Here is a 16,544-nt window from a genome sequence, read left to right on the forward strand (position 1 = left end):
GATTTCTTCCATGGCCAAGCACAGATAGAAGGAGAAATCGCCTTCCCCGACTATGATTCGTCCTCGTTTTCCTTGCTTACCTTCTTCTTTTTCAATCGACGCAATGTTGCTTATAATGAACAAAAACTTTTGCGGAATTGGGTTTGCAGAAAGAGGATTGTATATAAGTAAGTTGGATTCAATCGATACTTTACTTTACTGGTCCAACTTCGATGTCAAATTTTTGTGTTAATTTTGACTTGTATATAAAGAAACTTAGTGGTTTGACTTTTTTGGAAAATTTCATCTTTGACTCTTACTATCACTCATGGAAGGTAATCCCAAGTCTGGATCATGGTGATACAAATTTCATCTTGACCAAATGCCACGTGGCATATCTAAATTGAAGATTTGGAAGGGGTTCATCGGGTAACCCCTTCATATTTTTGATAATGACCTTTTATAACGGTAAAACACAAGTACGTAAAAGGCAAAAAAAAAAAAAATCACGAGGAACCTTTTAAACTAATATACTAAACATCGTTGGGTTATAGTGACAATACCCTTATTTTGTTATAACATGAAAAAGAGAAATTAAATTGCTTTCTATTTTTTATGCCTACAAACGTTCATATCCAATAAGATTATGACAAGTGTCATCATTCCATATTTTTTAATTAACTCATTAAGGTTATATTAGAAATATATTAAATAAAATGAAATTGAATAATGATTTATGATAATTTTAATAGGTAGGAATAATTATAATTAGGTAATTTAATTTCTTCATGAAAAAATATAATTACGTGGTCTATGTATATTTATAGTAGTTAACCGGAAAATAAGTTTTGAGAATTTTATGTAATTTGTCCTAAAATATTAACCAATCCACCTTTGCGTCAATCTTTTTCCTTTGTTTGTAGAACTCATCATCACGAATCATCATCACCCAAAGAAGATAGAACCTAGAATATAAATACTAAGAATCATCTGATCATCTCTCATAACTCCAAACCCTCTCTCTCTCTCTCTCTCTCTCTCTCTCTCTCTCTCTCTCTGAGGCAGAGTTTGTACTTTTAAGTAATCTGCTCTCTTGCTAGTATAACTGTTCAATTTTATCTCTAAATTGTTTTCTGAAGTGGGATCAAGAGGAAAAACGGGGGAGAATGTGGGGATTTGGGGGCAGATTCTACTGGGGGGAGAGAAAAGAAGAAGAAAGAAGAAGAGGACCAAACAAAGGAATAGTGGTTGTATTCGCTTGGATGTCAAGTCAAGATAAGCATTTGAAGAACTATGTTGACCTTTACTCCTCTCTCGGTTGGGATTCCCTTGTCTGCCATTCGCAATTTCTTAATCTGTATGTGTTCTCCAATCCTAATTAGTATCTTCTATAAACCCTAATCTTCATCTGGTGTTATTCCCAATTCCCGGTTTTAGTTTGGTACACCGATTGTTACATAATTAATATACACTTCGACTTTTAACTTCAATCGATTTATTATCTATTTCGAGGCGACGTGAATTGAAACACTTCTCCTGAAAAAAAAAAAAAAAGATTAACAAGTTGAAATCTAATACGAGTATCAAATCTTATCAATTTCTTACATGAAGTGTAGCTATTTTTTACTTGAAAGAAGAGGAATTGCTTCCAATTGGCTTAATTTTGGGGCATCTAAAGCTTTGACTTTCGGTTTTTGAGTGATTCTTTTGGGTTATTCGGCATGATGAATCTGATTTGTTCTTGAGGTTTAGGAGATAACATATAGCTGGGAACTTAATACTCTTTTTTGTCCCATCTATATATCACTATTTGGATATCAAAATACCCTCCCATCTTCTGAGAGTTTTAAAGTGTTCTAAATAAAAATTTGCTTTCAAATTGAAAGCAAATTTTATCTATCAAATTCAGTACAACAAATACTTTGTAAAATTGAGACAATTAGGTCATTTTAGCTTTAAAAGTTGCTGAAAAACGTTGCAAATGATTCACAGGTTCTTCCCTGATAAAGCTGCAACTTTGGCAGTGGACCTTCTAAATGAGCTTGTTAAGGTAAGTTTTATAACTTCTTACCACTCATTGTGTTGGTAGACAATAGTCAGAAAAAAAACCGTTTTATTTCTTTTTCTTGATTAGTTCAGATTTCTTTTTCCCATTTTGTATGATGATATGTTTGTTATATTAAGTATTTTTATAGGCTTGAACTTGATACAAATTTTTGTTGTTTTGTATATGAAGGAGCTAAAGAAAAGGCCATGCCCAGTTGTCTTTGCTTCATTCTCTGGTGGCCCCAAAGCTTGCATGTATAAAGTTTTGCAGGTAAATATATTTTCAGATTCATATATTATATAATTATAACATCATATCACAAAAGGATCATTACAATAGTAAGTAAACATTGCCTGATGATTAACCAAGAAAATTGTGATAATCTTTTTGGTATACAGATAATCGACTCAAACTCAAAGTGTGAACCTCATAGAAATCTGGTATGATCTTTATTCTTCTTTTTTCCTTTGTATCATTTTCTTTATATGATCCATCAAGCCATTAGTTTATATACAGGCAAAATCCAGAAAAAAAATTCAATAATTTGAAAACTTGTTTTGTGTTCTATGATAGGATGAATATCAACTTGTGAGAGATTGTCTTTCTGGACACATATTTGATTCTTGTCCAGTTGATTTCACAAGTGATTTGGGCACCCGATTTGTTCTTCACCCAAGCATTCTCAAACTCTCTCATCCTCCCATAATAGCAACATGGATTGCAAATGGTATCTCATCTACTCTTGATGCCTTCTTTCTTAACAAATGGGAGTCACAACGTGCAGAATATTGGCAGACTTTATACTCAACTATAGTAAGTTCCCATTTCTCACCTTTTTTTTTTTTTTTTATCATTTTCCACTCAACCCCCTTTTCCATTTCTTATTTTCAAATTAAAATATAGGGAAACGGAGCACCATATCTAATACTTTGCTCAGAAAACGACGATCTCGCCCCCTACCAAATCATCTATAATTTTTCTCAAAGATTACAAAGTCTCGGCGGCGATGTCAAATTCGTAAAATGGAGTAGCTCCCCTCATGTAGGTAATACTGTTGGCTTATTGCCACGATCCACTAAGATTCAGCTCTGTGTCGCTCAGATTATGACTTATTGCCATGATCCACTGAGATTCAACTCTGTGTCGCTCAGATTTTTATAATTAAGATTTTGAAAAAAGCCTTATCTGTGTTACTTACGTAGGTCACTATCGATACCATCCGGATGAGTACAAGGAGGGTGTGACCGAGCTCCTGACAAAAGCCGTAGCCGTATACTCGCGAAGAACCGAACGGGTCGGTGGGGCCCACGACAGTACGACCTCGGAACCGTTGCACCGTTTAAGGGAAGCGGTTTCGAGCTCGAACCAATACCAGAACCTCCATCGAGTCACACTTGATTTGAATGACCACTTTGTTGTGCCAGGTGGCTCGGTTGAGTACCATGAAGGTAGAGATGTGGGGTCCGTTCATGATGAACCGAAAGAACGGTTTATCCCACGGTCGGCCCCACCAATGATTAATGCTCATGGGATTCTTGGTCAAATCTTGTTTGATGTTTGTGTTCCTAAGAATGTGGAGGATTGGGATTTGAAGTTGTCATCATCTTCATCTTCATTTGCTACATTTGGTTCGGGTAGGAGACATTCACACTTTAATCCTATGAAATGCATCCGAAGATCGAGACTGTAGACGTGTTTGGCGGGTTTGAATAATAAGGTTTTTAACATGAAATGTATATAATAGATATAAGGTGCATGTTGTGGAGTTTTGTAGACTGACTATTTACAATAAAGAAGTAAGTTTTGATGACTATTTAGTACTTGCGCATTGTTATTGTTGTGCGAGTGGTGTCACATGATGCCATTGTTTTATATTTTCTTCTTAAAAAAGTGTTTTGAGACGTGGTTGTTGAGATTGAGTTTCAGGAATGATGATGGGGTTAAATTTCTTGCATTTGTCGTTTTTGTTTCATCGTCTATTTTTTTTTTTTTTTTTTTGTCTCCATATGTTATAGATAGCATTGAAGCCTTGTTCAAGATTGGAGTAATTATCTTTTAGCATGATGTGCATTTGTATTGATTCCTTGGTGAAAAGCCTTCTACTTGCGTTTATTAAAAGGTGATTCCAAATTTGTCTTTAAAACACCAATCCCATCCACTAACGATCGTCATTCTATTTCTGGATATTCACGTCAGGTTCGTTTGAATATGGTCGTTTCTAGATGTTTGGATCCGGTCATTTCTGAATGTCATTATCAGATTCGTTTTGGGAATTTCTCCGCTGGTAATTGATTTAGATTTCTGGGTTTCGTAATTTTTCTGGATTTGGTGGCAATGTTACTACAATTTTCTTTGTGTTTTGTTCCCTGTGGCAGTTTTCCAGTGGACAAAGATATTAGTCAGAGATGGTGGGGAAAGGAAGATAATGATTTCACCAAAGGCCTTTTTTGTAAGATATTTGAGTGTTATAAACTCTTTCAAGATATTGAAAATAATAAATATAGAGGGTGTTTGGATAAATTCGCTTATAACTTATTAGTTTATAACGGTGTGAGAAAACAACTTTTGCAAAAGTGTTTGGATTAGCTTATAGGGGTGGAGATAAGCAACAAGTTGATAAGCATTTAGCTGTTTGACATACAAAATAGTTTATATGAGTAAAATGACTAGAAATAAGCTTTAAGCAATGGGGGAAAAGCTTTCTAAAATTAGCTTGTTTAGTTTATTCCTACCACAATAAACTAATTTTTAATTATTCATATCCAAACACTTAAACTTAGCTTATAGCAGCGGAGATAAACAATAAGCTATAAACTCTCTTTTTTCCCTATCCAAACACTCTCATACTCTTTGAATTCAATTTGGTATATAATTATGTAAGTGAAAATATGGTCTCAAGTTCTCATTCAAGCTCTGTTACTCTACCAAATCCCATATCCAATTGATATAAGATTCAAAAGACCATTTGGATCCATAAAGTTGCTAAATATATAGATCTACTCCACTCAAATCAAGCCAAAACATAAGATGGTGATCCTAAGCAACTTCCCTCACGATGATGCTTCTTTTTCTCTCTTTTTCCTTCCTTTCCACAAGTAAAACACCAAATACCTCAAGGGAATCGAAATATAGGGTTTCCAGAGGCTTAGAGGGTCAGGGAGGCTGGGGATGCAACCCTAACCTCTCATTCCCTTAAACACCCAAAAATTAGGGTTTAGGGTCATTAAGTCGTTCTCACGTCGTGAGACCTTATGCCTCACACCGTGAGACTCCAAAAATGTGGGTCAACGACCACTCACAACGTGACCCACAAGATCTCACGTCATGAGGACCGTCAAAATGCAATAAATGAATAAATTGAATACCTCAGGGTTCAAGATGTTACAAGTTGCCCAGATAAATGATTGACGGAGGCTAGCCATATGCCTCATACTTTCATAGATATGTGGGATTGAATAAGATGGACCTAACCTTTTTTTTTTTATTTATAGATAATAAAAACCAAAAAAAAAGTAATTAATATATAGGAGATAATATTGTCATTTTAGGTCTTGTTGGGACTAACCATGCAAACTACTCAAAACGACAGTCGACAGGGACCATTTCAATATTTTACTTAATATTAATTGTAGTGATGTATTCTCATGTTTTTATAGGTTCAAAGTCTGAAACACTTGTCGTCGATCTACCCAACACATTTTTCTCAAAAGAAAGTGAGATGACAAAGTTGGCGGCTTCGTCTAGAACATATCTGAATTCGAGAGTTAGGGTTTCATGAGCATATCTGATTTCTAGTGTTAGGGTTTCAGGACACTTATGGCGGCGACGTAAGGGTTTCAGAAAACGAGAAGGGCGGCGGAGGGTGGTGATGGCAGCGATGGTGTTTACGGTGGTGGAAGAGGACATGGGAGTTTGAAGGTGTATGAAAAGAGAGAGAGAGAGAGAGAGAGAGAGAGAGAGAGAGGTGGGCCATCTTATTTTTTATTGTTTAAATAAATAAATAAGTATTATATTTAAATAAATAAAAGAAAAATAGAAAAATAAATACCCCAATGTTATTAAAGTCATTTTAATTTACTGGGAGACCAAATCCGCAACGAAACTAGTTCAAAAGGACCACGAAGCCAAAAAAAAAATCTATATGTTTTAATTGTAAAAATATTTATTTGGATGGTTAAACATAATAAAATCAAATTACAATAGTTTTATAAAATTCAAAGTTTTTTTTGGTTAGACGAAAACTCTTTATATTGAATTACAGTAGTTCTCTAAAAAATTAGTGGTTAAATTAGAAATTTATTATTTCAATGGTTAGCTTGCATAAAAAAAGTCTAAGAGGATCCATATTATAGTGTTTAATGAGAGAGTTGAATGAAGTTACAAACCTAAGGCTTGTTCGATAAAAATAACTAGAAGCTGAAAGTTGTAGCTTTCATTCGTATTAGAGTGTTCAATATAAGTAGCTGGAAACTTTTTTGAATATATAAAATTATATAAAAGGGCATATGGATATAAACTAAAATTTGAAATATAATGATAATAAATTAATTTATCTAAAATATAATTATTAAAATTTAAAAATCATCCAAATTTTAATACCAAGTTCATCCGTTAAGTTTCTCAAATGATAAAAACTTTTTTTATGCATATTAGTAAATGGTGATTTTTTTTACAAAAAAAGTAGTAAGACTTTTCAATTTTGTGAGAATTCGTGTCAAACATTTTTTTACATAAGAAAGCATTCTAAAAAAACAATATTATTGTATGATGTTAATTTTGGTTTATAAATTTATATAATAAATATTTATTTATTTGTTAGATGAAGATTATTAAATTATAAAATTTGTTGATATGGTTATTTCAAATAAAGACATTATAATTGTTAACGTATATTTATTTTAATTGTATATGATAATCACCAAAAATATGGATATAACTTATTTATTTCAAAAGGTATTTAAGTCAATTTGTTAAAATCTAAAAGAGTTTTATGTTCGTTGAAATAACTTTTAGATTTAAAGTTTTTTGTTTAGCCAAAAAGCTAAAAGCTTCTACTATCAAACCATTTTTTTGGAACATTTTCTTGAAAGTTAGAAGCTAGACTGTAACACCCATAAAATTTGAGCCAAATTAAAACTTTTTAATACATTTTAAAACCATCAAGTTATTATAGTTTGTTTTCAAAATAGTTTTAGACATCAGAATATCCCCATAATCAATTCATAAGACCATAAAATATGAGGAGTTGTACGATCACGCCTTTGCCTTCCTGCGATCATCTACCTGAAACAATAAACTGAAACTGTAAGCCCGAGAGCTTAGTGAGTTACCCCAAAATACCAACACCATACAACATAACCATATCAAATAACCAATACATAACAACATGCATAATAAGTCGTCAGCCTGACTGGACTGCCTCACAGGCCTTCAGTCTATATGGACTGCTCTCCGAGCCTTCGACACGTCTGGACCGCCTCGCAGAGCCTACACCCTATCTGGACCACTCGTCAGGCCTTTGGTCTGACTGAATCCCTTTGCAGGGCCTTTAGGTTATCTGGACCGCCCTGGGTATGTTGGCCTCCAGCACAAAGCAGGACTACCTCAACCCAACCCTAAATCAAACAAGCATGTGTACATAAATATCGTACACTTGCATATATATAACAGCCATACTAATCTAACAGATCACCAATCATAGCAACATCCTATAACCAGGATACGACCTAACCAGGTCACTAACATAGCATTATCATATATACCAGGATACCGATATAACAATCATAATAGCATAACAACATCCTATCTATCAGGATACCGATCTAACAGATCATAACAGCATACAAGCATACTATAACCAGGATACCGATCTATCCGAAATCTAACATAGCAACCATCCTAAACCAGGATGAAATTTAGCATATCAATAACATAGCAACCATCCTAAACAAGGGTGTAATCTAGCATATCAATAACATAGCAACCATGCTAAACCAGGATGTAAATTAGAAAGGGTCGACTTTAGTGCCATAAACCCTGTAGATATAGTGAGGATAACTCACCTGGCACTCTTTATATGTACGGAACCCTTGAGACATATTCTACAACTTGGTTAAGATTATTTATTCTAAATAATCTTTTGTCAAAAAGTCGTTTTCGACCCCTATTATCTCTAAATTGACTAGCCCGGATCTATGGGCGTTACAATTATCTCCTCCTTAGGATGATTACGTCCCGGAATCATCAACGAAACAGGACTCACATGATGACTCCATATGTTATCTCTTCATCCTAAGTAATAATGGTAACTTTGATGTTTCTTCGAATGGGTATCTAACTTTAAGACTTCCTGACTGCAGGCGGTGCCCGATCTTCGACCCGCTCTCTATCTCATGTTAGACTTCCAATCATGATCTTCATGTCGCGATCTCGATCTTTATTGGAGACTCCTTTTTTAACAAACTTGAGATAAGTTTCTTCCTTCGATTAGCATAATAGACTGATGGGTCATGTTCTAATGACCTCTCATTGTATGATGCATCGCTTGGACTCAGGTCTTTTAGAGTCAAATTCCAGAACAGACTATACCTTCCTTCATGTTCTAACCACATCTTAAAAGGTAGCATTTCTAGCTACAAACAACTTTTCATGATACCTCTACTGATCGCTTTTTATTTCAACCTTTCGTCTTAATTCAGACGCTACATCGAACTTGATTCTCTAAACCACATAACATACTCAACGTAATTGGACTCAATTTGATATGACCACTAGGGTCGGAATAACAATCATCTTCTTAGTCATTACCAAAACGATGGTAATGACATACTTGAATAAAACGAAATCAGTTACTAGCTTCTAGGTAACCTTGTGACTTTCCCTGATCCAAGCATGAGTCCTATGCTTCCGGTAGTATATGCATCTACTACCTTTCACACCTAATCATACTCGTCCCAAGTATTGTCTTGCAGTCCCCAAGTCCTAAAATCACGAAACAATTTAACACATACGAGTGTGTCCAAATAATCATAAAAATTTCCCTAGACTCTACTAGGACTTCTTCCATGCATATATTCAATCATCAATTATGCTTCAACTCAGTTGGTGATGGACATTCCAGATGATAGGAAAACTTTAGGAATTACATCAATCGTTCTATCATCCCGCCAATCAAATGTGTACATTCAGATGTACCCTACTTCTATAGACGTACTGCTATTTTATCAGACGTATTCTAAAGGCAAGATATCTCTCTTATTATATCTTCTGATAGGTATTATTCAGTATCGTAAGTCGTCACTCAGTTTATCATGGTTCGCATCACTTCCTGAACTTCTACCATTGTGATAGGTTCGGGTGCAGGTGCAACGACCGATGCATGACCCATCACATTCTTAGGATCAGGTTGTCATCTTCCTCTTGTTTTGTACACCCAAGCAGACGTTCGGTGTACCGAGACGAGAATTTAAGATAGGAAAGATTTTATTTACGATATACGTATAAATCTCCTTGTCACACTGAAACGTTACATGCTAGTTCTAATATCGTAATCATACGCTTAGAATCCTGAATACATAAGGTTTCCAGATCCGGTCGGCAACAGACCATAGATCCGAACAAATAACAGCATATAAGACATCTTTATAGCTATAATATAAATCATTTAGCACATAAAACATTTTAGGCATCTTTCCTAAAATAAACTAGTGCTCGTGTCTAAATTATAGCAGACGCACATCTCACAATCATCACTTAGCATTCTAAGTTTAAGTCTAGAAATTTCCTACAAATTCCTAGTTCTCTTAAACTAATGCTCTGATACCAACTGTGACATCCCCATTTTCACGGCCAGAAAAGACTGATTTTGTTTATGCTTTGTAAAAATCAGAGTACTTCTTTTCATAAAAATGTTGCGGAATTTGTTCCCAGAAAAACACGATAAATACGTTATCAAAACATTTTCGAAGAAACATATTTTATTTATTTTAAAACGTTTGGGATGTTATCGTCAATACAAAAACATAAGCATAAACAGAACTTACATTTATTTACACTAGTGATCTACATCTCTTTAATCTCTCAGTGTAATGTGACTTCATCTCAACACCTGTAATATAAATAAACTGAGTGGGTCAGGTTGGGAAACCTGGTGAGTACATAGGGTTTCCCACCCACAATAATATAATTATTATGTTTAAACAATCAAACAATCAACCCAATTACCCATCCTCATTATCTTCTTTAGTCTTAAGGATCTACCCTAAGAATCAGTTATTCCTCGTTCATTCATTCCTAAGGATCATCCTAAGGAATCGGCACGAAGTCCATCGTTGCCACAGTTTACACAACAGGCACTAAGTCTGCATAGTTGCCAGGGGTTAGGCATCAAGTCTGCATGATCGCCAATGTTTACACAACGAGCACTAAGTCTACATAGTCGCCAGGGTTTAGGCATCAAGTCTGCATGATCGCCAAGGTTTAGGCACCAAGTCTGCATGGTCGCCAAGGTTTAGAGCACACCGGGTGAACACATCGTTCACAACACTTACAGGTTGCGAGCCTGCTAGTGTTCCACTGGACTGTCTAGAATAGTCCGTGGTTGTCATCCATACTCTGCTGAATGACGGGGTCATCGTTTGGGAAAAAGGCTTCTCACATCGCCCACCTCTCACCCTCACCTCGTGGTCTATAACACCTCTCAACTCATCATCAAACTCATATTCCATCTATTACATCTACCCATGTTTTACCCCAACATTATCGTAGATATAAAATACATATACAGTTTAAATCATTTAAAACATGTATAAAATCGTTCATCCAACATAGACAGCAAATATTCAGATAATATGCACACATAGCACGTAATTTATATAAAATATTTCATATCTATGTGTAAGATGAAAGTAACTATGCACTCACAACACATAATATATATTAAATACTTCATATCTATGTGCAAGATGAAAGTAACTATGCACTCACAACACGTAATATATATTAAATACTTCACATCTATGTGTAAGATGAAAGTAACTATGCACTCACAACACGTAATATATATTAAATACTTCATATCTATGTGTAAGATGAAAGTAACTATGCACTCACCTGAGAAGGTGGTGCCTCGGTACTCGGACAACGCTTTGTTTACTTTAAAATAATTTCCTTGGATGAAACCTAGTATTATTACCACTAGATTTTAGTCTAATATTTACCGTGACTAATTATTAGTCTTATTATTATTATATAAGCGTTTAAACAATACTTTCCAACCACTATGTATAGACAGGGGCAGACATAAAACACCAGAGGGCAGGACCATTTTGTCATATAGCACTTCTGAAATCCAACAACCCTATACTGCCGTTTAAACCAAATTCCCCGTACCGCGAGTAGTTAAAAATATATTATAACAACACTTATAAAATAAGAGCTCGAATATTTATTATAAGTTCATAATAACAATACTAATTTTAAACATAAGCTATATTAAAATCGGGTAAGCATAACTTACTTACAAGGGGGTTTTAGCTAGGAGTCAGGCTCTGCTGGGGCAGAACTTCGTCGCTGAATCTTTCTAAGAAAGATTCGTGCAGCGCTTCGACGCTCATCTTACTATACTAAAACTACAGAAAGAGAAGTCGAATCACGAGGGACCGAATTGCTCAGGGGATAAGAAGAGAAAGACTCTTGAATCAAGAGAATGGTGCAAGAAATATGAGAGCCCAAGGATCTTATTTATACTAATTTAATTTTCAAAAACTACCCTCCATAATTACTTAATGACCTTTTACTTATATAAACAACTAAACGCCCCTTTATAATACTATTTTAAATAGATTTAATGATATTTGTACTAAAGTAATGTCGAAAGAACTCAACATTAGTCTTATAATGACCGCATCGTCGATACCTTTCTAATGATATATATATATATATATATATATATATATATATATATATATATATATATATATATATGTACGTATATATGATTTGTACTTTATTTTAATACGTAAATATGTTATTATAATTTTTAACTCGTTCATACGAACTCCGTTTTTGATGTTATTTACATCCACGTGTAGGTGGAGACGTACTCTACAACTTTCATTTAGACTCCGTCGGCTAATTTTGACTTTATTTTTAAAGTTATATTTTTAACAGATCGGGACAAGATTCGTCCGTTAAAATCTCATAACTTCTTTATCCGATGTCCATTTTCGTCTGTCTTTTTATCGTTACGCTACTAATAACGAGATCTTCGATTCTCGTTTAGGTTGTGTCGGCTAAAAACCGCTCGATCTAATACTCGAACTTTGGGCTGTACACCGCTAAGCCGAAACTTCGAAAAATCATAACTTCCTCATACGAAGTTAGATTTAGGCGTTCTTTTTATGGAAGTTCTCAGGTTAACATATTCTACGACTTTCATTTAGATTACTAAGGCTAAAAGTCTCTCTATCATAAATTCACTATTTACGTCTTCCCAGTGCCGTGTCGGTTCCGTCGCGAAACTTCGACAGGTCATAACTTCATCCTTATAACTCGGATTTCGGCGCTCTTTATATGTACGGAACCCTTGAGACATATTCTACAACTTGGTTAAGATTATTTATTCTAAATAATCTTTTGTCAAAAAGTTGTTTTCGACCCCTATTATCTCTAAATTGACTAGCCCGGATCTACGGGCGTTACAACACTCCAAAGACCCAAAAGTCAAGTAATGGGCCAAAGTACAACATATGGCCCAATTTTCCAAATTGGGCCCAAGGCTCTCACATGGGCCTTATCCTTAAGCCCATACAATTATTTAGTCCATTTACTTATTCTTGGAAAACCCATTATTAGTCCAATCACCAAAGCCTAATAGTAAGGCCCAACTCAAGGCCCGAGTAAGATTAGGGCTTTCACATGAAATGATGATTAAGGTTAAGTGTTTCTTACTTAACCCATTAAGGACTTAATCTATTAAGTCCATTGTTGCCTTACATTAATTTGCCAATGACTATTATTTAATATTTCAAGTTATTAAATAATTCTCGTGTGCGTGCCGATCAATTCCCAAAAATTAGGGTTTTCCAAACCCTAATTAGGGTTTCCCAACACAATACTAGCCCATTAGTCCATTGATTGGGCTTTTAAGTCACATTGGGCCTTATTGGGCCTAATAGGATTTTATTAGGTTAATTAGGGCTTTATTGGACCCCATTAAGCCCACTAGAGTTTCATTAAGCCCATTAGGGTTTCAAGCATCCCAACAAATCAATACCACAAAGCAAAGCACACCGCCACCCGACACGGCGGCCGGTGGTGGTTAGGGTTTTCTTTTCCATTATTTCACTTTCTTGCTACAAGTTACAATGCCTTTACCAAAATAAACACACACACATACTAATAATACACACACACTAATAACACACATAACCACCTTGGCGATAGCCGGCGGTAGAGAGCGACAGCCAACACTTCATGGTGGTGGCAGTGGGGTTTTCCTCCAGATCTCCGGCCAAAATCGTTCCAGCAGCCTCATATTGTCACCACATTCAAACACAAACACCCCAAAACCCACAACCATTTACTCGGAAAAGCGCACACAACCACCCACCTTACGGTGGTGCATAGCGAGAACGAGATGACGACCACCATGGTGGTTCCCGTGATGTTTCTGGCCAGAAGAAGACATCGCCGTGCGGTCAGCAACCCAAAACACACGCAATTGCGACACACGGGATGAGCATGCGCACAACAACCACCCTTGAGGTGGCGAATGTTGACTGAAGTAGAAGAAAGACCACACAGGCGACGACGATCGAGTTGGGACATGGCACCGACGAAACACGGTGACACAGAAGGGGGAATGGCAGCGGTGGTCTGGAGATTCTCGGCTTCCACAGCGGAGGGGCGGTTGTCCGGTGACTTCGCTGCAACAGAAGAACAGGGAGAAGGAAGAGGGTTACGAACCCAACCGACGAACTATAACAATCACACCCGCAACCTTGCTTCAACCGACCAACTCCACCATCACACGTTGGCTCTTGATCCTCACTTGCGTCGGCAGCAGCGGCGGAGAGAGTGAGGGAATGAAGAAGATGACGGCTGCACCAATGGTCCCTAGGGTTAGGGTTTCGGGTCCCTTAAATACTCGCTTCCAATTAAAGTTTGCCATGATGGCAACTAAAGTCCCTCCCCATAATATTCCTTTCAATCATAGCCCATTATTTACCTTTTCAACCCTGCCCTCTTCAATTCTTTTCAAATCAGATTTGAAATTTACACTTCGGCCCCTGACTCTATAAAATCCTTTCAATTTAAGCTCGTACTTACCCTTTAACCCTCGGAAATCACAAGTATCCCATTTGGCACCCCGAAACCAACACCCCACTAATTATTTGATTTTGGCTATAAAATAATAATAAAATTACATCTCGGGGTTCCGGGTTTATTATTTATTTATTCTATTTTAATCGGGATATTACATAGACACTCCCAAAAGTTGAATGTCGTACATACCCTTAGGTGTTGTTTGGTTCGCATAATCTTTCTAAAGGACTTGGAATTGGAATTGGAATTGGAAAAGAAATCTATCAGGAATATAAATCCAACTCTATATAATGTTTGGTTGGCAGAAACTGAATTGGAATTAATTCTAGATTCTATTTGGTTTGCAGGAAAAGAAATTATAATCCATATAAAATGATAGAATTACCATTTATGTTTGTTTTACTTAATTTTACTTTATTTTCTATCTTACATGTAAATAGATATTATATAAACTATAAAAAATAGTAAAGTTTCATTTTATTAATTTAGAAATCATGTTGGTGGCGGTAGCAGTGGCAATAGTGGTGGGTGGTGGGGGCGATGGCGGTAGTAGTGGGTGGTGGTGGCAGTAGTGGTAGGTGGTAGTGGTTGTAGGTGTGTGGTGGTGGCAATAGTGGTGGTGGTAGGTGGGTGACGGTTACGATGGCAGCGACGGTGGGTAGGTAGTGGTAGTGGGGGTAGGTAGGTGGTGGTTGGTGGGTGTCACACCCCCGAACCAAACGGTGGAAACGTCCGAGGGCTCGTGTGACTTAAATTGAAATATCATCACAATGAATATACATGAACAACACATACATCACCAACATTACACAGTACAACTGACATTGTTCACATCAAGTACATTGTTTAAACATTTCACATCCGTAACATAAATTGTTTGAGAATTTTTCAAAACATAACATCCTAAGATACTTGGTATTGTTCTTCGGCTTATCTGCTACCTGAGAATACAAGTTATTTTGAAAACGTCAACATATATAATGTTTGTGAGTTCATAAACATGTTTGATATAAAACTTGTTTGTATCGTTGTAAAACCCAGAAAATCCGATATTTTCTGTACAAAAACTTTTGCAGAAAGATGCGATGATCCCATAAATGCATGTGTATGTGATTTCAAAAACAAGTGAAAGTGATTGTTATTCAAAATTGATTATCGTATTATAGTTGTTGTGTATAGGAGTGAATAATGTTGTTCCCCCGGAAAACCCGATATTTTCGATATAAATAGTATGATAGTTTTATGTTATTGTATCGTCACAACGAATGAATATGTTTTCCCTTGATTAATTAGATGGTGTTGGATCTCGATGTGAGTCGTTATAACCATGGTGTTGGCATTCTAGCGAATGCCGGAATTGATTTAAAAATTTGTCACCCTAGACTGGCCGAGTCTAAATGTAGCGAACAGCTCAGGTGTGGGGTAGTCACCCCCGTATAGATCTATAAAAAAAACTCTCACTCTCCCTCCAGGAGACTCTGATTATAACTACAGACTACGACCGACACTTAATAGTGTCACCCATTATTTCCCACTAAATCCAACTGAATTTGAATAACCTTGTTTATCAACCAAAATTTATGTTTACTTGAATAATAGAGATAAGCCTAACAGACGAAGAGAAGAGGATAACAGAGGCCCACTAATCCTATATGATATTATAGGTTGTCGAGTATGAGACGGGCACGTTGGCCCATCATTCATATGTTTGATTTGGACCTTACTAGCAATATCAATGGGCCACTGAGGCCCAATAACATGTAAAATCCATTGAGGGTCCCTTAGGCATGTAATTGGGTCACAGGAGGCCCAATAAACATGTGTAAATATATCGGGCCCAATTAAACATGATATTGGGCCACAAAGGCCCAATAGCACGTATAGAAGGTATTTGAGCCCAACTTTTGAATCGCTTATGTTTTATCAAGTTTGAGTTCGTATTGTTGGTATTCGTGGTATGTTAAATGTTTATTCACAATAACGAAATATTTTAACGTTTGATTTATAACGAAGTTTTTATTATATATATATATATATATATATATATATATATATATATATATATATATATATATATATATATATATATATATATATATATAAAACTATGTATTACAAACTTGATATTTTTAACCCCAAAAGTTATAATCGTTTATTTGGTCCAAAAACATTTAGATTAACCATTATGACA

At 35.8% G+C, this 16,544-nt stretch overlaps 1 protein-coding gene across 1 annotated transcript; it reads left to right on the top strand.

Annotated features, from left to right (window-relative positions):
* Positions 1 to 873: 873 nt before the first annotated feature.
* LOC111876195 (uncharacterized) lies at positions 874 to 3,839 on the top strand. The gene is made up of 7 exons (XM_023872728.3): positions 874 to 1,336; positions 1,972 to 2,029; positions 2,216 to 2,296; positions 2,425 to 2,466; positions 2,600 to 2,839; positions 2,930 to 3,071; positions 3,229 to 3,839. Exons 1-7 carry the CDS (start codon positions 1,146 to 1,148, stop codon positions 3,714 to 3,716), a joined length of 1,242 nt encoding a protein of 413 aa, XP_023728496.1. The 5' UTR covers positions 874 to 1,145; the 3' UTR covers positions 3,717 to 3,839.
* The last annotated feature ends 12,705 nt before the right edge of the window (positions 3,840 to 16,544 follow it).

This window comes from Lactuca sativa, chromosome 1 (genome assembly GCF_002870075.4).
Source record: "Lactuca sativa cultivar Salinas chromosome 1, Lsat_Salinas_v11, whole genome shotgun sequence".
NCBI lineage: Eukaryota > Viridiplantae > Streptophyta > Magnoliopsida > Asterales > Asteraceae > Lactuca > Lactuca sativa.

Bases quoted from the DNA above. Each gene is read 5' to 3' on its own strand.
- LOC111876195 (XM_023872728.3), top strand. From the start codon at position 1,146: ATGTGGGGATTTGGGGGCAGATTCTACTGGGGGGAGAGAAAAGAAGAA. The intron at 2,030-2,215 runs GTAAGTTTTATA...TTGTATATGAAG, and splicing joins TTCTAAATGAGCTTGTTAAG to GAGCTAAAGAAAAGGCCATG. The intron at 2,467-2,599 runs GTATGATCTTTA...GTTCTATGATAG, and splicing joins GTGAACCTCATAGAAATCTG to GATGAATATCAACTTGTGAG.